At 51.3% G+C, this 23,157-nt stretch overlaps 1 protein-coding gene across 1 annotated transcript in view; it reads right to left on the bottom strand.

Annotated features, from left to right (window-relative positions):
- Window positions 1-21,170, bottom strand: part of LOC126440173 (uncharacterized) — a 43,169-nt gene extending 21,999 nt beyond the window's left edge. Inside the window, exon 1 of the mRNA XM_050090613.1 lies at window positions 20,669-21,170. Coding sequence (XP_049946570.1) covers window positions 20,669-21,170 — 502 coding nt within the window. The remainder of the gene's footprint in view (window positions 1-20,668) is intronic.
- Window positions 21,171-23,157: the final 1,987 nt, after the last annotated feature.

The raw sequence follows: 23,157 nt of genomic DNA, 5'->3' as shown, positions 1-23,157 counted from the left end.
CAATGGCACCCCATACCATCATGCCGGGTGATACGCCAGTATGGCGACGATGAATACACGCTTGCAATGTGCGTTCACTGCGATGTCGCCAAACACGGATGCGGCCATCATGATGCTGTAAACAGAACCTGGATCCACCCGAAAAAATGACTTTTTGCCATTCGTGCACCCAGGTTCGTCGTTGAGCACACCATCGCAGGCGCTCCTGTCTGTGATGATGCAGCGTCAGGGATAACGGCAGCCATGGTCTCCGAGCTGATAGTCCATGCGGCTGCAAACGTCGTCGAACTGTTCGTGCAGATGGTTGTTGTCTTGCAAACGTCCCCATCTATTGACTCAGGGATCGAGACGTGGCTGCACCATCCGTTACAGTCATGCGGGTAAGCTGCCTGTCATCTCGACTGCTAGTGATACGAGGCCGTAGGGATCCAGCACGGCGTTCTATATTACCCTCCTGAACCCACCGATTCCATATTCTGCTAACAGCCATTGAATCTCGACCAACGCGAGCAGCAATGTCGCGATACGATAAACCGCAATCGCTACAGGCTACAGTCTGATCTTTATCAAAGTCGGAAATGTGATGGTACGCATTTCTCATCCTGAGACGAGGCATCACAACAACGTCTCACCAGGCAACGCTGGTTGACTGTTGTTTGTGTATGAGAAATCGGTTGGAAACTTTCCTCATGTCAGCACGTTGTAGGTGTCGCCACCGGCGCCAGCTTTGTGTGAATGCTCTGAAAAGCTAATCATTTGCATATCACAGCATCTGTCGGTTAAATTTCGCGTCTGTAGCACGTCATTTTTGTGGTGTAGCAATTTTAATGGCCAGTACTGTAATTAATTTCATTTTCTCATATTTTTTGCTTACGTTTGTCGTCTATGGTTTCCTCGCGCCCGACGCGGACGGGTACAACAGCCAATAAGTTTCTTACCGTGACATACTGGGAAAACTATGCTTACCAGTTTTCTCCCAGGATATTCTCATTCACTAAAAATTCAGAGAGAGGTGTGGGCTTCGTCACTACTCGGAGGTCGCAAAAGTCAAGGGATACCTCCTAAAATTGTCGGATCTCCTTCCGCCTGACGTAATGCAGCTATTGGATGTGACATGGACTGAACACGATGTTCGAAGTCCCCTGCAGAAATAATTAGCCATGCTGCCTCTATAGACGCCCATAATTGCGGGAGTGTTGCCATTGCAGGATTTCGTGCACGAAGTGATCTGTCTGTATGTCCCCTAAATGGGATTCGTGTCAGGCGATCTGGGCAATCGAATCATTCGATCGAATTGTCCAGAATGTTCTTCAAACGAGTCACAGATAGTTGTGGCCCAATAACGTGGCGCATTGTAATCCATAGAAATTTGACCGTTATTTGGGACCTCGAAGTCCGTCAGTGGCTGCTGATGATATGCAAGTAGCCAAACATGTCCATTTACAGCCACTGATAGGTTCAATTGGTCCTGAGGACCCAGTCCGTCCCATGTAAACATAGCCTGCACCGTTACACCAGCTTGCACAACGCCTTGTTGACAACTTGGGTCTGTGGGGCCCAAGTCGAATCCTACCATCGGCTCTTATCAACTGAAATTGGGACTCATACGACCACGACACAGTTGTCCAGTCATTTAGAATCCAACTCAAATGGTCACTAGTCCAGGAGAGGCGCTGCAGGCGATGTTGTGGATACGTACGTGGCGAGCACGGGGCCCCGAGCCAGTGCAGCCTTCTTTATCTCCAGGGATGCATCTCCTCTCCCTTCTCCTCTCCCTTCTCCTCTCCCTTCTCCTCTCCCTTCTCCTCTCCCTTCTCCTCTCCCTTCTCCTCTCCCTTCTCCTCTCCCTTCTCCTCTCCCTTCTCCTCTCCCTTCTCCTCTCCCTTCTCCTCTCCCTTCTCCTCTCCCTTCTCCTCTCCCTTCTCCTCTCCCTTCTCCTCTCCCTTCTCCTCTCCCTTCTCCTCTCCCTTCTCCTCTCCCTTCTCCTCTCCCTTCTCCTCTCCCTTCTCCTCTCCCTTCTCCTCTCCCTTCTCCTCTCCCTTCTCCTCTCCCTTCTCCTCTCCCTTCTCCTCTCCCTTCTCCTCTCCCTTCTCCTCACCCTTCTCCCCCTCTCCCTTCTCCTCTCCCTTCTCCCCCCTCTCCCTTCTCCCCCCTCTCCCTTCTCCCCCCTCTCCCTTCTCCCCCCTCTCCCTTCTCCCCCCTCTCCCTTCTCCCCCCTCTCCCTTCTCCCCCCTCTCCCTTCTCCCCCCTCTCCCTTCTCCCCCCTCTCCCTTCTCCCCCCTCTCCCTTCTCCCCCCTCTCCCTTCTCCCCCCTCTCCCTTCTCCCCCCTCTCCCTTCTCCCCCCTCTCCCTTCTCCCCCCTCTCCCTCTCCCTTCCCCCCTCTCCCTCTCCCTTCCCCCCTCTCCCTCTCCCTTCCCCCCCTCTCCCTCTCCCTTCCCCCCTCCCCCTCTCCCTCCCCCCCCTCTCCCTCTCCCTTCCCCCCCTCCCCCTCTCCCTCCCCCTCCCCCCCTCCCCCTCTCCCTTCCCCCCCCTCCCTCTCCCTTCCCCCCCCTCTCCCTCTCCCTTCCCCCCCTCTCCCTCTCCCTTCCCCCCCCTCTCCCTCTCCCTTCCCCCCCCTCTCCCTCTCCCTTCCCCCCCCTCTCCCTCTCCCTTCCCCCCCCCTCTCCCTCTCCCTTCCCCCCCCTCTCCCTCTCCCTTCCCCCCCCCTCTCCCTCTCCCTTCCCCCCACCTCTCCCTCTCCCTTCCCCCCACCTCTCCCTCTCCCTTCCCCCCACCTCTCCCTCTCCCTTCCCCCCACCTCTCCCTCTCCCTTCCCCCCACCTCTCCCTCTCCCTTCCCCCCACCTCTCCCTCTCCCTTCCCCCCCCTCTCCCTCTCCCTTCCCCCCCCTCTCCCTCTCCCTTCCCCCCCCCTCTCCCTCTCCCTTCCCCCCCCTCTCCCCCTCCCTTCCCACCCCTCTCCCCCTCCCTTCCCCCCCCTCTCCCCCTCCCTTCCCCCCCCTCTCCCCCTCCCTTCCCCCCCCTCTCCCCCTCCCTTCCCCCCCTCTCTCCCTACCTTCCCCCCCTCTCTCTCCCTACCTTCCCCCCCTCTCTCTCCCTCCCTTCCCCCCCTCTCTCTCCCTCCCTTCCCCCCCTCTCTCTCCCTCCCTTCCCCCCCTCTCTCTCCCCCTTCCCCCCCTCTCTCTCCCCCTTCCCCCCCTCTCTCTCCCTTCCCCTCGCCCTCTCCTCTCCCTCTATTGGTGTCCTTGCTTATGTTGGCCCCCGCTATCCTCCTGGTTCTTTTGGTTTTCCAATTCGGCTTCGTTGCATAATCGTCTCCTCCTTTTGGCATTCCTTGGTCTCCTCTGGGGTTTGACATCCACTACAAAATGCCTCCTCCATAGTGTGAGCCATTTGGGAAGAGCATCTTACCTAGTGTCTCCGACGTGCGCCCTCCTAGTACATTCCACCTTTTCTTTCACGTCGTTGTCTGATACTAGGGTGCATAGCCAGCACGGTAGCCAGCCCGTGTGGTGGGGTCGCTATGTACCCTTTTGGTTGAGCCCCCTGAACACACAGGGATCACACTTCTGATACCTGAGCTGTGACCTCCTCATGCATGCCTTGGAGTGGTTGCTCGTCATCCTGGAGCATCGGAACCCCCAGCAATGGCCGGCGTGCCAGACGGCCCTTGCTGTGGCTGGTTGCTCCCCGTGAGGAGAGCCCCTGATCAGAGTGGGCGGACGCTATGCAAATGAAATGCGTACGGGTCCAGAACTCAGGCTGTTATTCTGCGGCCATCTCTCTGCATGGAACTGATTCCTCAAGTGCTGCTTCTCTTGCCCCTTTGGCCTTCCCTTCCATGGCTACCCCCTGGGAAGAGGGTCAGTCCCATCGGCTAGGGGCAAAACCTTTCCCCTGTTATCTAGTTTGCACCAGGACTGATCGAGATACTTTCACCAGTGTCAAACCTTTAGTCTTTGTGGAACACATTGAAGACAAGCTTGGCGAAGTGGACTCCCTGAGCAAAATGCGGTCGGGTTCGTTGCCGAAAAAAACTGCTTCAGCTGCCGAATCTGCGGCCGTTCGTGCCTGTACCCATCTTGGCACAATTCCTGTGTCCATTACCCCCCAACAGTCTCAAAATATGGTACAAGGTGTGTTTTTTCACAGGGACCTCATCCTTCAAACTGATGAACTTCGGGACAATCTCGGACGGCGTGGTGTTCACTTTGTTTGGCGTGTTCAGAAGGGTCCTAAAGACAATCGTATTGATACTGGTGCCTTTATCCTGGCTTTTGAAGGGGAGAAAGTTAAGATTATGGTCTATCGCTGTGATGTGAAGCTGTACATCCCACCTCCTATGAGGTGTTTTAAGTGCTTGCGTTTTGGCCACATGTCTTCCCGCTGTTCACAGGCCCCTCTCTGTGGTGACTGTGGACGTCCACTCGATGAGGTGAGTCCCTGTGTTCCCCCTCCTGTGTGTGTAAATTGTCATGGTAGTCATTCTCCACGTTCACCAGATTGCCCAGTATATAAGAAGGAAAAGAAGATACAGGAGTATAAGTCCCTCGATCGTTTAACCTACACAGAGGTCTGTAAGAAATATACACGACTTCACCTTGTGTCCATGACATCTAGTTATGCCTTGGTTACACCTACAACCCTTCCTCCCCCTTCCTTACCCCCATCGCGGACCCCTCTCCTCCCCCCCTCCCCTGCGGCTCCCACACCTCCTCCTATGGGCGCTGCTCCCCCTCCCCAGCCGGAGAAGTGTCCCACTCCTTCGGCGTCTGCCGGTCAAGGGCGCCTCTCCCGGGATGCCCCTTCCCGGCACCTTCCAAGCCAAAGGTCTGCTGCCGCGCGACGACCGCGAGAGCCGCGGTCTGTCGGCCCCCAGGTCGCCCGGTCTCTTTCTGTTCCTGATCTTGCTGCAGCTGGCTCCTTTATGCCACACAGCCCTCCTCGATTTCAGCCTGAAAAGAAGAAGAAACATAAGTCCCGGGACAAAGAGCCTCTGGTGTCACCGGAGGTCCCTTCCCCGACTTCACAACCGGATTCTGACCTGTCGTTCATGGATGTCGCCCCCTCCTTGTCGGTGACGGGTGGGGACCCGGCGGTATGACTAGATTTAGCGTGTTCAGCCCCCATTTAAACCATCGTTCTGTGGTTCTCCAATGGAATTGTAATGGATACTATCGTCACCTTCTGGAATTGAAATCCCTTCTTTCGTCCTACTCTGCAGCTTGTGTGGTTCTCCAGGAATCTCATTTTACTGATGCTCACTCACCGACCCTCCGTGGGTTCTGTGTTTTCTGTCGAAATCGGGTTGGACCTCTGTGGGCTTCTGGTGGCGTTTGTACGTTGGTCTGTACAGACATTGCTAGCACGTGGATTCCTCTTCAAACTATATTGGAAGCAGTTGCTGTTAGGGTCCACTTAGACTCTGCGGTCACAGTTTGCAATCTTTATCTCCCTCCTGACAGCACTCTTACACCTGCTGCCTTAACTGCCCTTCTTCAGCAACTTCCTCCTCCCTTCCTCCTCCTTGGGGATTTTAATGCTCATCATCCCTTGTGGGGCAGTGCCTTTCCATCTAGACGAGGTCATCTTATAGACCAATTTATTGCAGACCACGACCTGTGCCTTCTTAATGATGGCTCCCCTACTCACTTCAGTGCCGGTCATGGTACATTTTCTGCCATTGAACTTTGTCTTTCTTCTCACTCTCTCCTCCCTTCATTACACTGGTCGCCACACGACGACCTTTGGATAGTGACCATTTCCCGTTGATTATCCCTTCCCGCTCCCCGATGGACAGGTTACCTCGTTGGTCTTTCCGACGCGCCGATTGGCCTCTATACACTGCAAAGAACGTGTTTTCTCCCTCTCTTTCGTGTCGTATTGATGACGTCCTACCTGACGTGTCTGAGGCGATTTTTGGCGTTGCTAGCCTTGCTGTCCCGCGCTCTTCTGGACCATTTCGTCGCTGGCAAGTCCCATGGTGGAGTACGGCCATTGCCATTGCCATCCATGATAGCCGTCGAGCTTTGCAACACCTTACGAGGCACCCATCCATATCCAGCCTTACTAACTTTAAACGCCTCCGCGGTAAAGCCCGTCATTTAATCAAACAGAGCAAGCGCATATGTTGGGAACGATTCGTTTCTTCCCTTGGTTCTACTGTTCCTCTGTCATGGGTATGGGCTACACTTCGCTGTCTCCAAGGTTGCCATCGGCCGTCCACCCTCCCAGGCCTTCACCTCCCAGATGGCATTTGTACGGACCCATTAGTTCTTGCAGAACATCTTGCGACCCATTTTGCTGTGGCATCAGCGTCAGCCTCCTATCCAGCTGCTTTCCTTCACCAAAAACAGCGAGCTGAAGCTTCCACCTTATGTTTCATCCCTTGTGAGTCAGAATCTTACAACGAACCTTTTGCTGAATGGGAATTTCTTTCTGCTCTATCTTCTTCTAATGATAGGGCCACTGGCCCAGATTCCATTTATAACCAACTGCTTCAACATCTCAGTGCTCCACAACGGCAACATCTTCTTCAGGTGTTTAACCATATCTGGCTCCAGGATGACTTCCTTCTCAGTGGGGGGATAGCATTGTGGTTCCTGTTCTTAAGCCTGGTAAGAACCCCCTATCTGTTGACAGCTATCGGCCAATTAGTTTGACCAATGTTGTTTGTAAGTTACTTGAACGGATGGTAGCATGTCGGCTCAATTGGGTCCTCGAATCTCGGAATCTCTTGTACAATTACCAGTGTGGCTTTCGAGAGGGATGGCCTCCAATCCATAATTTACTTCGCTTGGAATCCGTAGTTCGGCAGGCTTTTTCCAGCGCCGCCATTTGGTTGCAGTGTTTTTTGACCTTCGCAAGGCCTATGACACGGCTTGACGCCATCACATCTTACTTCCCTTCATCAGTGGGGTCTTTGGGGCCCACTACCGATTTTTATCCGCCAGTTCCAGTTGGTACTGCTTCAGTTCTCCACAGACCCAGGAGACGGGCATCCCACAGGGTTCTGTCTTGAGTGTCCTTCTTTTCCTCATTGCTATCGATGGACTTGGGGCCTCTGTCGGTCCCTTGGTCGCCCATGCCCTGAATGTGGATGATTTCTGCGTTTGGGTTAGTTCCTCCTCGATGGCATCTGCAGAACGGCAGCTCCAGGTGGCTATACGGCGTGCCCCTGCATGGACCCTCGCACACGGGTTTCAATTCTCTCCTTTAAAATCGCGGGTGGGCCACTTCTGTCGCCGTACTACGGTCCACCATGATCCAGAGCTCTATGTCGCTGCACAGCGATTGCCTGTGGTCCCACAGTTTCGTTTCCTGGGTCTTTTTTTCGACAACAAGCTCACTTGGCTGCCCCTTATGAGACTCCTGAAGGTAGGATGTTTCCGTAAACTCACTGTCCTTCGCTCCCTTGCCCACTCCTCTTGGGGTGCGGACTGTTCCCTCCTTCTCCGTCTTTATCATGCTCTATTTCTGTCTCGCTTGGACTGTGGTTGTCAAGTTTATGGTTCAGCTGCTCCTTCCACACTGCACGTGCTGGATCCAGTCCACCATCGTGGTATCCGTTTGGCCACCGGTGCCTTCCCTACTAGCCCTGTTGATAGTCTCCTGGTTGAAGCTGGGATCCCCCCCTCCCACCTTTCTGTTCGGCGGTCCCAGCTTTTGGTGTCTTATGCACTCACTATCCGTTCCTCTCCAATCATCCTTCCTATTCTATCCTGTTCCAAGACCATGGACGTCGCACACCCGACTCCCGCCCTTGGGCGGGTTTACCGGTTGGGCTCCGCCTTGCGTCTCTTTGCCGTGATTTTCAGCTTCCTTCTTTTTCCTGTCTTCCTCGCTCCCTCCCCTCCGCCCCTCCTTGGTTAGTTCCTCGGCCTCGAATTCGGATGGATCTCCATGGAGGTGCGAAGGATTCCATCCCCCTGGTGGTGTTGCGTTCCTTTTTCCGCCAAATTTTATGGGAGTTTCGTGATCCTGTTGTTCTTTACACTGATGGCTCTAAGTCTGCTGATCATGTTGGGTATGCCTTCAAGTCCTCTGTTGGAACGGAAAATCATCTGCTGCCACCCACATGTGGGGTGTTTACTGCGGAATTGATGGCAATTTACCAGGCCCTTAGCTTTGTTTAACAGTCCCAACACAACCGCGTTTTGTTATGTATGGACTCGATGAGTGGCCTTCTTGCTATTGACCGGTGTTTTTCGCGCCATCCCTTGGTCTCTGCCATCCATGAACATCTTGCTGATATTCACCATGCTGCTTGTTCTATTGACTTCCTTTGGGTCCCTGGCCATGTGGGTATCCCGGGTAATGAGCTCGCTGATCGTTTGGCTGGGGGAGCAGTTACTTACCCCCGTTTTCTGTAGCCCCTCCTGCAGCGGATTTACGGCTTCACGTAAAATCCCACTTCGCACAGTCATGGGCCAATTCTTGGGAGGCTACTCCCCTGTCTAATAAACTTTGTGCGATTAAGGTGACACCAGGCCCGTGGCGTTCTTCCTTTCGCCTCTCCCGAAAGGACTCAACCATACTGTGTCGTCTCCGCATTGGCCATACCAGGCTGATCCATGGTTTTCTTTTGCGTGATGAGCCACCCCCACTTTGTGGTTGTGGAGCCCTCCAGTCAGTAGCCCACATTTTGGTTGAATGCCCCCTTCTTTTGGCTCTGCGTGCTAAGTACAGACTCCCCTGCACTTTACCTTTGATGTTGGCTGACGATTCCCGGATGGTCTCTCTGGTTCTCGGTTTCCTCTGGGAAAGTGGTTCTTATTCTCAGTTTTAAGGTTTTTAATCTCTCTCTGGTGTTGGGGCAGGGCGGTGAGTGTTTGGGTGTCTCCCACTGTAAGCCATGTTGGGAGATTCCCGATTCACCTCCCTGACCGAGATCCTCTTTTCTTCCCCTTTTACTCTGTTTTTACCTCTTTGTTTTTTAAGGATTGGTTAGTCTCCTTTTCCCATACGTATTTCTACATTCTAGCGGTTGCACGTTTTAAGTCACAGGTGGTCTTGCCTATGCTGCTTCAGCATAGCGTTGGGTTCGTTCTCTTGCCGACTTCCCTCATTTTGTTTTTACCAATGACAACATGTCTGCCCTTTTACGTATTTACCTTTTTCCGTTTTATTGTTCTGACTTTCCTGAGATGTCGCATTAGCGGAATGGAGCATATTTGAAACAAGGGACTGATGACCTTGCTGTTTGGTCCCTTAAACCTCAAACAACCACCCATCTTATTCGTTACTAAACCATTCCTGCATTACCCATATTTGACTTTGTATTTATAACCCTTTATTCGCCGGACCAGAAGCCCTCATCCTCCTGCCACCAAACCTCTCTAATTTCTGCTATATCTTCAACCTGTCCATTTCCTTTTTTAAATTTTCTAACCTACCTGCCAGATGAAGGGATCTGTTTCCATACTCCGATCCACAGAGAGCTATACAAACCGAAATATACATCATGGACATTAATTGAAACTATCTGAACAGCATTACCCGCAATTACCTTAATTTTTATTGCACACCCATCACTACGACTATTATATTTACTTGATGAGTCAGCAGACGCAATAATCACAATCAAAACAATTGGACGACAATGATACTGAAGATATGAATATTCTTGTTTCTCTTGATGACGTGAAGTAACAGCTTCGCTAATGTGATGCTCGAGCAACAATAGCTGGCTGCTAAGCGGTAACTGATCAGGATCATAGCCTGGCATCTTGTAATAGCGATAGTGGCGCCTCGTTTTCTTATTGTGTTCACTGGCGCCGCTACGTTTGCTCGCGTTGTCTGTCCGTGAGTGGCAGCAGCAGCAGCAGCAGCAGCAGCGCTTGTCGATAGCGCTTACTGTGGTACCGTCTTTGGAGCAGCCTGTAGTATTTCCGGGCCGTCGTGTGTTGAACAAGAGGATTTGGGAGAGAGCAGCAGTGAGGTCCGGACAGCCAGTGCTCGCCCGACCGCTGGCGACACACATCCACTGTCCGGCGGAAGGGTGTGGTCGCGAGAGTGCACGACCACGTCAAGGACCGGATTCAGCGAGTTTTAGTTGAATGGGTCGTGATATTTGAGTAGTGCAACTTTCACGTGTGTGTGTGTGTGTGTGTGTGTGTGTGTGTGTGTGTGTGTGTGTGTGTGCGTGGGGGGGGGGGGGGGGTGGCCGTCGAAGTGATCTCATGGAAATAAGTTGTCAGTCGAAGATTTATACTGGAATCTTTCCTGTGCCTGACTTGAGTGGAGACGACTGTTGGTTGGTCGTTCGGTCGGTCGTCGCAGCGGACGACGTACATTTGGTCTTCCGACCGCTTCTGGCTTCTCTGTGTTCGTGCCGACTTCTAATTCGTCCATGTTGTTTCATAGTGACTCGTTTTAGTATTGTGAATTGTTGTCGTAATTGTTTTCCGGGCTCCGTGTGTATCTCGTGGTTTTGAATGAGCAGTTATTTTAATGCTGTCTGCGTACTGGATTTGGTGTGAGTGGGAGGGTGAACGGACATGAGGTCGTTTGGGGGCGCAGCAGCGAGCAGGTCCATGCAGCGCGAGGGGCAAGCCGGGGTTGCTGGCGGCGTGCTGCCACTGCCGGATCGATGAGGGGTAGCTGCGAGAGCGACGACTTCGTTGCACACCGAACCCTGGACGTTTGAGTGAAGAGTTAACTGCTAATGCAACCTTGACTATACTGAGATCTCGACTTTTGCAGGCGGGTTGTTGCTTCCAGGGCCGCTGACCCTGGCGCCAACAAGTGAAGTGTTCAGAGGCGGTGAAACATTGCAGCCGTCTTTCTCTATTTGTTATTCATCACTGAATTTAGTATTATTCTTGTTAGTGAAGTACAACCAGTGGTATTTTCTGCCTTGTGGCCGCTAACGCCCCAGTTACCTGCCCTGGAGGTGGTGTGCCTTTCCTCGTCGTGTTGATGCTGTCCGACACGGCGTGTAGTTTGACAACTTCTTGTATTGTACTGTGCATATTTTTGTGTGTGTGTGTGTGTGTGTGTGTGTGGGGGGGGGGGGGGGGCAGAGATCTACTACGTCGGTCCTGGTGTTTCCTTCGGCCTTGGGTGTTTTCTGAAGACGTAGTGCTGTCTGTCTCTTCGCCCTTGCCTAAAAATATTCCATCGTTGTACCGGTGATTGGACGTTAGGCAGACTGGTTAGTCTTTCGGTCGGAGCGTTTGTGCCCCTAGTTTCAGTAGTTTTAGTTGTCATCCTGTTACGTGAATACAACTCTTGGCTGCCTGTCTCACCGTACCTTACGTTTGATTTACCTTCCAAGGCCCTTGGAACACTTGCTGAGAACCGCTTGTCTTGATTCCTTAGATTGTGATGTTTGTTTTAAAGATATTTGTAAATCTCTTATTATTGATATGACCTTCAGCCGAGCAATAATTTCACTTCTTTGGTGATAAGGCCTTCAGACATGTTACAGTAAGGTTTTTAAGCAAATCTGTTTTAAAAGCAAGCTATTTATTTTAAAAGCAAGCTATTTATTTTAAAAGCAAGCTATTTATTTTAAAAGCAAGCTATTTATTTTAAAAGCAAGCTATTTATTTTAAAAGCAAGCTATTTATTTTAAAAGTGCTATTTAGAATTGTTCTTCAGACTTTTATTTCAGGCCTTCAGCCGTTTGTTGTTTGAGGTTATTGTTGCTGGCCTTCGGGGCTAAAATTGTTGAATTTTTTTTCTGTGCTATCATAGTCAATTGTGACTTTAAGAGATTGTTTTAAAATTATAATTTCTTTAAATAAAGTTCACGTATTTGTTGCGCAACCGAGAGTAACTGATTACGGCCCCATCCACAATCGTAACCTTATCCTGCCCCATCCAGAGAAACGAGCTCTCAAAATCCGCTGAATTTCGATTGCCCCAAAAGTCGAACAAATCTGAAGGCTGTAACTTCAACTAAATACTTAGAGATTGCTATTTCAAATAAAATACATTGGAACGATCACATAGAAAATGTGAATAGAGGCAATCAAAGACTGCGATTTATTGGCTCAAATGGTTCTGAGCACTGTGGGGCTTAAATTCTGAGGTCATCAGTCCCCTAGTACTTAGAACTAATTAAACCTAACTAACCGAAGGACATCACACACATCCATGCCCGAGGCAGGATTCGAACCAGCGACCGTAGCGGTCGCACGGTTCCAGACTCTAGCGCCAAGAACCGCTCGGCCACTCCGGCAGGCTGCGATTTATTGGCAGAACACTTAGAAGGTGTAGCAGGTCTACTTCTCCGCCCTATCCTGGAGTACTGCTATGCGGTGTGGTATCCGCATCAGGTGGAACCGACGGATGACATCGAAAAAGTTCAAAGAAGGGCAGCTCATTTTGTATTATCGCGAAATAGAGAAGATAGTACCACAGACATTGGAGTGGCAATCATTAAAACATAGGCGTTTTTCGTTGCGCGGGATCTTCTCATGAAATTTTAATCACAAGTTTTTGTTGTGGGTTGGCAGGAGAGCCAACACCGTATTATTAGTGGAAGCCGAAAGGCACGCGTTTTAGCTCACGCAGGCTGGCGTGAGGTCTGGAACAGGCCAAGGAAATTAGACTTCAGAAAAACGGACGTTGCTGGTGGAATACTTAACTTTAATCCATTAATGAGGAGCGGCGCTCTTGACTGTACATGATTCAGTATCAATAGTAACTGGTAATGGCGCTTTCCTAGGTCGTAGCAAATGACGCGGCTGAAGGCTATGCTAACTATCGTCTCGGCAAATAAGAGCGTATTTTGTCAGTGAACCATCGCTAGCAAAGTCGGTTGTACAACTGGGGCGAGTGCTAGGAAGTCTCTCTAGACCTGTCGTGTGGCGGCGCCCGGTCTGCAATCACTGATAGTGGCGACACGCGGGTCCGACGTATACTAACGGACCGCGGCCGATTTAATGGCTAACACCTAGCAAGTGTGGTGTCTGGCGGTGACACCACAGTTTTCTCCTCCAATTGCGAAAAGATTCTGTTGGCACCCACCTACATGGGGAGACATGATCATCATGATATAATAAGAGAAATCAGGGCTCGCACAGAAAAAATTGTGCTCGTTTTTCCCGCTCGCCGTTCGAGAGTGGACCGGTAAAGAGACAGCTTGAAGGAGGTTCATTGAACCCTCTGCCAGGCCCTTTATTATGAATAGCAGAGTAATCCTGTAGATGTGGATGAATATGGCAAAAAAATTTAGAAAATAATTCTGATAACGCAACGATAATTCGTGGCTGCATTACTGGTTACTATATAGACCAAATTATACCTTCCTGATAGGTTACGTTGGAATTGTTTGTCGAGGAGACTTAGGCCGTAACCTATTAAAGCTTTCATATAGACACATGTAGCCCAAAGATCTTCTTGCACTTTGTCTACTGGGGCAGTAATACTCGATTAGATGTTGTTGACCGTGACGTCTTTTTATTGTTCTGATTCATGAGACTGGAATACATCTGATACGTTGAGATGGATGTGTAGATGTTGTAAAAGGGTGTAGTTTTAATGCATCATTAATTTCAGTGCGTTTTTATTGATAAAGAATTCTCTGTACTTTCGGCAGGTGCCACGTTGTTAGCCTTATCGAAACATCCTCCTGCGATTGGAGCGCGTCGCTAGTGTGTGGGTGTTGTTCAGATATGGCTCCTTATCGGCCGCCTTGGAGCCATAGTCTTCTGACACACAGGTGGATATGAAAGAAATTTCTTGTCCGTTACTCCTAATGGCGCACACAGGTCGCTGAGTCCCCCCAATTTTCCAGTTTTGCGTAGGCCGCTTCCAATACTTTCTCTCAACCAGCTTAGAGGTAGCGGCAACACATTCGGAGATGTGACGAATGGCTGCCGCCTTCAGTATTCCCACGGCTGACCACAGGCTCGCAATGGCAACGTGAAACCTCATGGTTCACTGCTGCAGCAGTAGCACCTGCAGAGAGGAACAGCATTTCATCACAAATATGGTGCCGATTGCAGTGTTATCGGGTATGTGCAGCCTGTTTCTACAGAGCTCATTGTGAGTGTGTTGTGCGCTGTTTGAATCCACACAGTCTTTGGAGAATAGTGTTATCGACAAACGGTCCTCAATCTCTGCAACTCTCTAAGCTCGCGATTTATTGTACTGTGACTCTGTGAGTATATGACTTCGCGTACGTAAATAGTTTCTTTTTCCTACACTGTGGTCTTTACTCAGTTTCGTTTGTGTGTGGTGAGGACGCGTTTACTTCGGAGTAGTTCCGCATCTGTTCATGAGTCTTACTGTGACATAGCGATGTAATATTGTGAGAGCTACATGTTTTTACATTCTGTCTGGGAACACGGGAAGATACAGCCCACCGTCAACGTAATTCCAGGACTATGTTTTGTCGCTAAATTTTCTCCCGATATACCCGGTATGATTGACGTGTAGTGGGGTAATACGTCAGCTGCACTGGTCCTGCTCACAACTGAAGGACACTCACGTACTGTCTGCCATTGGGTTCCCCTAAATGGCAGGCAGCACCGCATAACAGCCACGCTATGAGGGAAACAAACCAACAGCTGAAGACATCAGGTAAACACGCCGAAGATTCCAGTTGATTAATAGGAACCTTTCCTTGCAGAGGTCACCGCGACATATCCGGCCACGGATACCTACGCCGCGTTTCTATTGGCTCCAGCTCTCTATATAGGCCCGACCGGTCAAAGCTAATGGCAACCGTTGTAGCAGAGTCTCCGAGAAGATATCACTGAAGCCGCGGTACTGTACTGCCGATCGAAGTACCAGTCGACCGAGAGGAACCACAGCTCCGGCTAGATCGACGGAAGTCTACATCTATTGTACAGCCAGTTATTGTATTGTAGAAGAAGTTACGTTCAATAAACTGTTGGAGAATACAAAAGTAGCGATGAGTAAGGATTCGACAACCCAAAGAAGATGGAACCACAACAACAACAAGCACAATCACAACTGCAGCAGCAGAATCTATCAGTGCAGCAGGTACTGAATCAACTTTTTCAACATTTCGCAATACTGCAGCAGCAACTGATTGCTGAAATTCAAAGTCTTCACCACCGACACCGCCAGCGTTCCCAGCATTCGATGAAGACGCTGAAGATAGGGAAACATATGAAAAGAGGATTCGTCAACATTTCTGGATTCATCAGGTATCCCAGGAAAATGATCAGAGAGCCTATTTTCTTTCTTGGAAGGTCTCCCGTATGTACGAGCTCCTGACGAAACTCAAGCCATGTGATCCTGACAGTCTTACCTTCACAGCCATATGTGAGTGTCTCACCTCCTATTATCGCCGCAGATATCACGTCATGGCAGCAAGAGTGGAATTTTACCAGAGTCGAAAGGAACCCGATCAGACGTACCGACAATGGACTGCTGAACTCAAAGGTATCTCTCGGAAGTGCAACTTTGACGCCCGCATACACCGGGAATCTTACGCAGATGACGTGGTCTGGGATCACCTGATCCAAGCTGCCCCAGACGCGGCTTTCTGCCACGACGCTTTAAAGTTGGAGGACCCTTCGCTAGATCAAATCATAGACCTTGCATTCAAGTTTGAAGTTCCCACTGCAGCTGACCACAGATTGGAAACGTGGAGCGACGTCGCAGTCGTCCGAGAAGAGACTTCCGACGTCCAGGAGGACATTGCGGCCGTATACGCACCTTCACACCGCACTCCCCAGCGCACCGCACCGGCATCTTCTCGGCGTACGGAAAACAAAAAAAGACGGTCGTTCAAGGAAGACAACCAGCAGCTCTCACGGGGCCAGCAACGCCGCCGCAGAGAACCCCTATGCCTTCCATCATGTCCAGGATGCTATTCCCAGCATGAACAGGAGGATTGTCCTGACCGCTGGGCGACGTGTCGCCGTTGCAGTCGGGACGGGCACCTTGCCTCTGTCTGTCGCTCTGCCACGGCGCCAATCTCCAGGCACTCTGACACCAAGGCGTCCGTGGACATCAACCAAGTTGTGTCTTTGGCGTCCCCAAAACTGTATATTGATGTCACCCTATTGGGTAAGCCAGTTCGACTGCAGGTGGATACAGGGGCTGCGGTATCCCTGCTCAATTACACTACCTAGACCGTTTTAGGAGCGCCAAGCCTTCATCCGGCCCCTCGACGCCTACTTACATACAACAGACAGGAAATCGCCTTGTTGGGGCAGTTCACGACGGTGGTTTCTTGCAAATCTGTCAGTCATACGATTTCTTTTCTGGCAGTCAACAGTTCCAATGCTACCGATCTGTTTGGGTTGGATGCTTTCCAAATGTTCGGGTTCAGGATCGATGATCATGTACATCTGGTTTCTTCAGAGCTGCCGTTTCCCAAAGTTGACTCCCTCTGCACCGAATTCCAGGATAGCTTCTCCCCCGGCATTGGGTGCACCAAGGGGTTTGCAGCAACGCTCCACCTCTGGCAGTCAGCCTGCCCTCGATACTTCCAGGTTAGGCAGGTCCCCGTAGCTCTCCAGCAGCCACTGCACGACGAATTGGACCGTCTGCAAAAGGAAAGGGTGCTACAGCCTGTTCAGTTCAGCCCCTGGGCAACACCTCTCGTCATCGTCCAAAAGCCAGGCAGGTGCCTCCGTCTCTTTGGGGACTTTTCGGCGACCCTCAACACCCAGCTCCAGGTGGACGATGTTCCACTCCCTCGGTCTGATCATCTCTTCCATCGATTGGCTGGTGGTCGTTACTTTACCAAAATTGACTGGCTGAGGCGTACCTCCAGGTTCATTTGGATAAAGCTTCTCAAACCCTCACTGTTCTGAATATGCCCGCTGGCCTCACGTTCGGCCTGGCTAGCGCCCCGGCCATTTTCCAATGCTTCTTGGAACAACTTCTGCAGGACATTCCCAGTTGCATTAATTACCTCGACAACATTGTCGTTACGGGCCCTACTGCTGCAGCCCATTTTACCAATTTGCTTCAGCTGTTTCTTTGCCTCTGCCAGGCTGGGCTAAAATGCAGTAAGGTGAAGTGTTCCTTCTTTCAACCTTCTATTTCCTATTTAGGACAGGTTATTTCACATAAAGGCATCGCTCCGTCATTTTCCTATGTGGACGCCATACACCGCCTGCCTCCCCCACGGGACATCCATCAGCTGAAATCCTTCCTTGGAAAAATATCGTATTACCGGAAGTTCCTTCCATCGGCCGCTCAGGTGGCGGCCCCCTTATATCACTTATGCCGCAAAAATGTCTCCTTGAGTTGGACCCCTGCTTGTGAGACGGCCTATTCCACCCTCAAACGCCAGTTGCAATCAGCCTCCCACCTGATGCTAAACGCCACCCTACAGTGGCGAATTGTATCAATTATAAACGATTACGTGCTCAGTGTCGTCGTATTATCAAAGAAAGCAAGAAAGCCAGCTGGGCTGATTTCACAAGCACCTTCAACAGTTTTACTCCTTCTTCTGTTGTCTGGGGTAGCCTGCGCCGGCTATCTGGCACTAAGGTCCACTCACCAGTTTCTGGCTTGAAGGTCGCGAATGACGTCCTTGTGGCCCCTGAGGCTGTCTCCAATGCCTTCGGCCGCTTTTTCGCAGAGGTTTCGAGCTCCGCTCATTACCACCCTGCCTTCCTGCCCCGCAAACAGGCAGAGGAGGCTAGGCCACCTAACTTCCGCTCCTCGAATTGTGAAAGTTATAATGGCCCATTCACCATGCGGGAACTCGAAAACGCACTTGGCCGATCACGGTCCTCCGCTCCAGGGCCAGATTCTATTCATATTCAGATGCTGAAGAACCTTTCTCCTGCGGGTAAAGGTTTTCTTCTTCGTACATACAATCGCATCTGGATTGAGGGACATGTTCCCGCATGCTGGCGCGAGTCTATTGTTGTCCCGATTCCTAAGCCGGGGAAGGACAAGCACTTGCCTTCCAGTTATCGACCTATCTCGCTTACCAGCTGTGTCTGTAAAGTGATGGAGCGAATGGTTAACTCTCGATTGGTTTGGCTGCTCGAGTCTCGACGCCTACTTACCAATGTACAATGTGGATTTCGTAGGCGCCGCTCTGCTGTTGACCATCTGGTTACCTTGTCGACCTTCATTATGAATAACTTCTTGCGGAAGCGCCCGACCGCGGCTGTGTTCTTTGATTTGGAGAAGGCTTACGACACCTGTTCGAGGGCGGGCATTCTCCGCACCATGCGTACATGGGGCCTTCGCGGTCGCCTCCCTCTTTTTATTCGTTCCTTTTTAATGGATCGACAGTTCAGGGTACGTGTGGGTTCTGTCCTGTCCGACACCTTTCGCCAGGAGAATGGGGTGCCACAGGGCTCAGTTTTGAGCGTCGCTCTCTTCGCCATCGCGATCAATCCAATAATGGATTGCCTCCCAGCTGATGTATCAGGCTCCCTGTTCGTGGACGATTTTACCATCTATTGCAGCGCGCAGTGTACACGTGTCCTGGAGCGCTGTCTTCAGCGTTCTCTTGACCGTCTTTACTCCTGGAGTGTCGCCAATGGCTTCCGTTTTTCTGCCTAGAAGACGGTCTGTATTAACTTCTGGCGCTACAAAGAGTTTCTCCCACCGTCCTTACGACTCGGTCCCGTTGCTCTCCCAATCGTGGAGACAACCAAATTTTTAGGCCTTACATTTGACAAGAAACTTAGCTGGTCTCCACATGTGTCATATTTGGCCGCCCGTTGTACCCGTTCTTTAAATGTCCTCCGTGTTCTCAGTGGTATGTCGTGGGGAGCGGATCGAACCGTCCTACTTCGTCTATATCGGTCGATCGTCCGCTCCAAGCTGGATTATGGGAGCTTCGTATACTCCTCTGCACGGCCATCCATCTTACGCCGCCTCAACTCCATACAACATCGGGGTTTACGACTTGCGATCGGAGCATTTTATACCAGTCCCATAGAGAGTCTTCATGCTGACGCTGGCGAATTGCCACTCACCTACCGGCGCGATATACTGCTTTGTCGGTATGCCTGTCGGCTACTGTCAATTCCCGACCATCCGTCTTATCGTTCCTTTTTTGACGACTCTCTTGACCGTCAATACGGGTTGTATGTCACTGCCCTGCTACCCCCTGGAGTTCGCTTTCGTCGCCTCCTTCAACGCCTTAATTTTTCACTCCCTGCAACCTTTCGAGTGGGCGAGAGCCGCACGCCACCTTGGCTCCAGGCTCAGGTCCGCGTTCACCTTGACCTCAGCTCGCTCCCAAAAGAGGTCACCCCCGGTTTGGTCTACCACTCCCGTTTTTTGGAACTTCGTTCGAAGTTCATCGACATGACTTTCATTTATACAGATGGCTCTAAGACCAATGACGGGGTCGGGTGTTCCTTTATTGTCGAGGCACAAAGTTTCAAATACCGGCTCCATGGCCATTGTTCGGTCTTCACAGCTGAGCTCTTTGCCCTCTACCAGGCTGTTCTTTACATCTGCCGCCACCGACATTCTGCTTATGTCATCTGCTCAGATTCCCTGAGCGCCATCCAGAGCCTCAGTGATCCGTACCCAGTTCACCCTTTCGTACACCGGATCCAACGCTCTCTTCAGCAGCTTGTGGACGTCGGTTCTCCAGTTAGCTTTATGTGGGTTCCTGGCCATGTCGGTATCCCTGGGAACGAAGCTGCAGATGCCGCGGCCAAGGCTGCGGTCCTCCAGCCTCGGACAGCTTCTTGTTGTGTCCCTTCGTCCGATTTTAGCAGGGTCATTTGTCGGCGCATCTTATCGCTGTGGCATGCCGATTGGGCTGCACTTACCGACAACAAGCTTCGGGCCTTAAAACCTCTTCCCGTGGCTTGGACGTCCTCCTCACGCCCTTCTCGGCGGGAGGAGGTCGTTTTAGCCCGGTTAAGAATTGGACACTGCCGGTTCAGCCATCGCCATCTGCTGACGGCTGCGCCGGCGCCGTTCTGCCCATGTGGGCACTTGCTGACGGTTAGACACATTTTAATGTCCTGTCCAGATCTTAACACACTGCGCCTCGATCTTAACCTGCCAAATACTTTCGATGCCATTTTAGCGGATGACCCACGAGCAGCTGCTCGTGTTCTTCGTTTTATCAATTTGACAAACCTCGCTAAGGACATTTGATGATGCTGTTTTTTAATCCTATGCCTGTCAGTCTGTCTTTTATCGTTTTATCGTGTTTTCCCTTTTAGTTGTTGTGGTCAACTTGTGCCTCGCGGTGCATTCTTAGAGTAGTCAGGGCGCTAATGACCATTGAAGTTGTGCGCCCTAAAACCACAAAAAAAAAAAAAAAAATCCCACCTGATGCCATATGATCCGTCTCTGCCATTGCTCCTGGCCACGGACACGTCTGATTACGGGCTCAGGGCTGTCCTCTCCCACAAGCTTCTGAATGGGACAGAACGTCCTGTGGCTTTTCTATCCAATTCCCACTTCGGAAGCGACCCTCGCTGCTCTCCAGAAAGTTTTTCCTCGGATGAGTTGCCACTAACTATTGTTACCGATAACGGCCCTAAATTCCGGAGCCAGGAATTCGCGACATTTTGTTCTGCCAATGGCATCCAACAGGTCCTCACTGCGCCCTTTCACCCGCAATCGAACGGCGAGGCCGAACGCCTCGTCCGGACATTTAAGACCCAAGTGACAAATTATGCCTCCGCCCACACTTTGGACGAGTCGCGCACGTTGTTCCTCAGTTCCTATCGGTCGACGCCCATCGGCCTCCGTAGTCCAGCGGAACTTTTGCACGGCCGGCAACCTCATACCCTTTGGCACCTCCTCCGGCCTGGACCCAAACGACAGGTTCCGACTGCACAGGCTCCCTTTGTTCCTGGATCCCTTATCTGGGCGCGAGGTTTCGGCCTGAGAGCTGGATGGATTCAGGGGGTGATCGTCTGGCCGCAAGGCCATCAGCTCTTTGATGTCTGCATCGCTGACAAAGTGGTCCGCCGCCACCGCAACCAACTCAGGCGCTGGTATCAGGGTTTCCCGACCGCCTCTTCTTTCCAGCAAACAGCTCCGCCGCCTTTTTCCAGCCGCCCGGATGCGCTCCCTTCCACCCGTGGTCGGCGTGCAGGGCCGCCAGACCCCGTCCAGCAGCAACAGCCGTCGTCTCCACAGCGGCTGCTGGCTCCACCGGCTCCTCCACCGGCCCGACCGGCTGCGCCATCCACCATCGTTGACGATGCCCCCGTGCCCTTGGCACCGCCGCCGCCGGTGTCGCAGCCTAGCCAGCGACACCCGCGCAGTCCATTTTCCGGGAAGCATCCCGCGGACGTCGACGAACCTATGCCCGTGGCACCGTCGCGGCCGGCACCTCGTATCTTCCGCAACGCAGCTCCGCACGTCTGGCCCACCGCGCCGCGCCCTACTCTGCTGGGGCGAGTTTTCACCGCCTCCTCCACGAAGCCGCCATGGCCGAGCAGGACGATGTCGCCCTCCTCTCCCCCCCCCCCCCCCCCCAACCCCAGGAAGAGTGGTGTGTACTGTCTGCCATCGGGTTCCTCTAAATGGCAGGCAGCACCGCATAACAGCCACGCTATGAGGGAAACAAACCAACAGCCGAAGACATCAGGTAAACACGCCAAAGATTACAGTCGATTAATAGGAACCTTTCCTTGCAGAGGTCACCGCGAGATAGCCAGCCACGGATTCCTGCACAGGGTTTCTATTGGCTCCAGCTCACTATATAGGCCCGGCCAGTCGAAGGAAGACCAGTCTTCGTCCACTGATAATGGCAACCGCTGTAGCAGTCTCCGAGAAGGTATCACCGAAGTCGCTGTACTGCACCGCCGATCGAAGTACCAGTCGACTGAGAGGAACCACATCTGACTCGATCGATGTACATCTATTGTACAGCCAGCTATTGTATTGTAGAAGAAGTTACGTTCAATAAACTGTTGGAGAATACAACTCATTATATTGATGCACAGATAAATTTTTGTAGAAATGTTTAAATACCACAATGTACTAGCTGTCCAGCGTGTGTCTTTGTATTTCTATGGATCAGTCAAATAATGTTAGTAGCAATGATCAAACTCTGGTTTTCCGCCGCATATACAAACAATATTGCAGGGTTTACTTTGTTTAGACACCGTAATCAAATATCTTCACTCAACATGGGGGTCCACCTGGCTGAAAATGGAGTCACCCATGCAATTTCAGCATAACAACAAACTGGAATGCGAAATTATTTAACATCGACGATGCATTTCACCCTTTTGTAGCATCACCAGATTGTGTAAAAGAACCTGTATATGTAATCCATCTGTCATAAAGCCATATAAAATGGAAAATGGACACAACAATGGCAGTAGCCCACAGAGGTTTTAAAAGAATGATGGTAGGCGGTAGCAGAGCAAGCCTGTTTCTGATTGGTCTAGAGAAAAGGGGTTGGGAAAGGGAGTACTCGGCGCTAAATTTGTTAGCAACATTTATCTGCAAGGGCGTCGGTACATTACGACAGGTTTGCTGTGGCAGACTGTCCTCTCCCCCAGTGACTGAGTGCTATTTGTGGCAGCCACTAGGTCTCTTGCGTGTGCACAGATACGTATTGTTTAAATAACGAAAATTTCTCCACCGTACTGTTAGGCAGACATGCATACACCGTCTGGTGTACTGTTAGGCAGACATGCAGTACTCTCCCATTCGCGACTCTGTGGCCGTGACCGCACATGGAGTTCGGTACCCTGCTGGCATTATCCAGTGAACACAGGGGAGGAGATCCTCGTCATCCAGGTGTGTATTTGTAGCGTTCTTTGAATTTACACCGACATGTTGGGATCTGTTTGCTTTTATATTACAGCGGGCAGGAGACTTTTCGACCAAAACTGATACGACAGCAGTGTGAGCCACCAGGCTGGGGATGACTACACCCCAACGTTCTCAGCAGTTGCTCCGCATGTCCGCGGTCATATTCCAAGCAGCAGTTTCCGCGGCTATCCATCCACAGTTTGCAGTCAAAGGAGTGGGTTACCGTCAGCGAACTGATGTTCGCTGAGGTGTTTTCAGTTATTGGACGGTTGTATCTCTAGGTGCGTATTTGATAGCGCTGTACAGCGTCTGAAACAGTATCTTCCGTTGGTGGCGTCGGTATTTTATTATGTCGTCACACAATATAGTAATGTAGTGGTGGTTTGGAAGGGGTTTCTTTATTGGAGTGTGGTATTTCTTATGTTACATATTTGGTTAGACATCTGTATCACTTATAGAAATTGCTATGACATAATTTCTACCAATACATTAGTTTCTAACA

Source organism: Schistocerca serialis, unplaced genomic scaffold (genome assembly GCF_023864345.2).
Source record: "Schistocerca serialis cubense isolate TAMUIC-IGC-003099 unplaced genomic scaffold, iqSchSeri2.2 HiC_scaffold_1353, whole genome shotgun sequence".
NCBI classification, from domain to species: domain Eukaryota; kingdom Metazoa; phylum Arthropoda; class Insecta; order Orthoptera; family Acrididae; genus Schistocerca; species Schistocerca serialis.
This window is presented reverse-complemented; position numbering and strand designations above follow the sequence as displayed.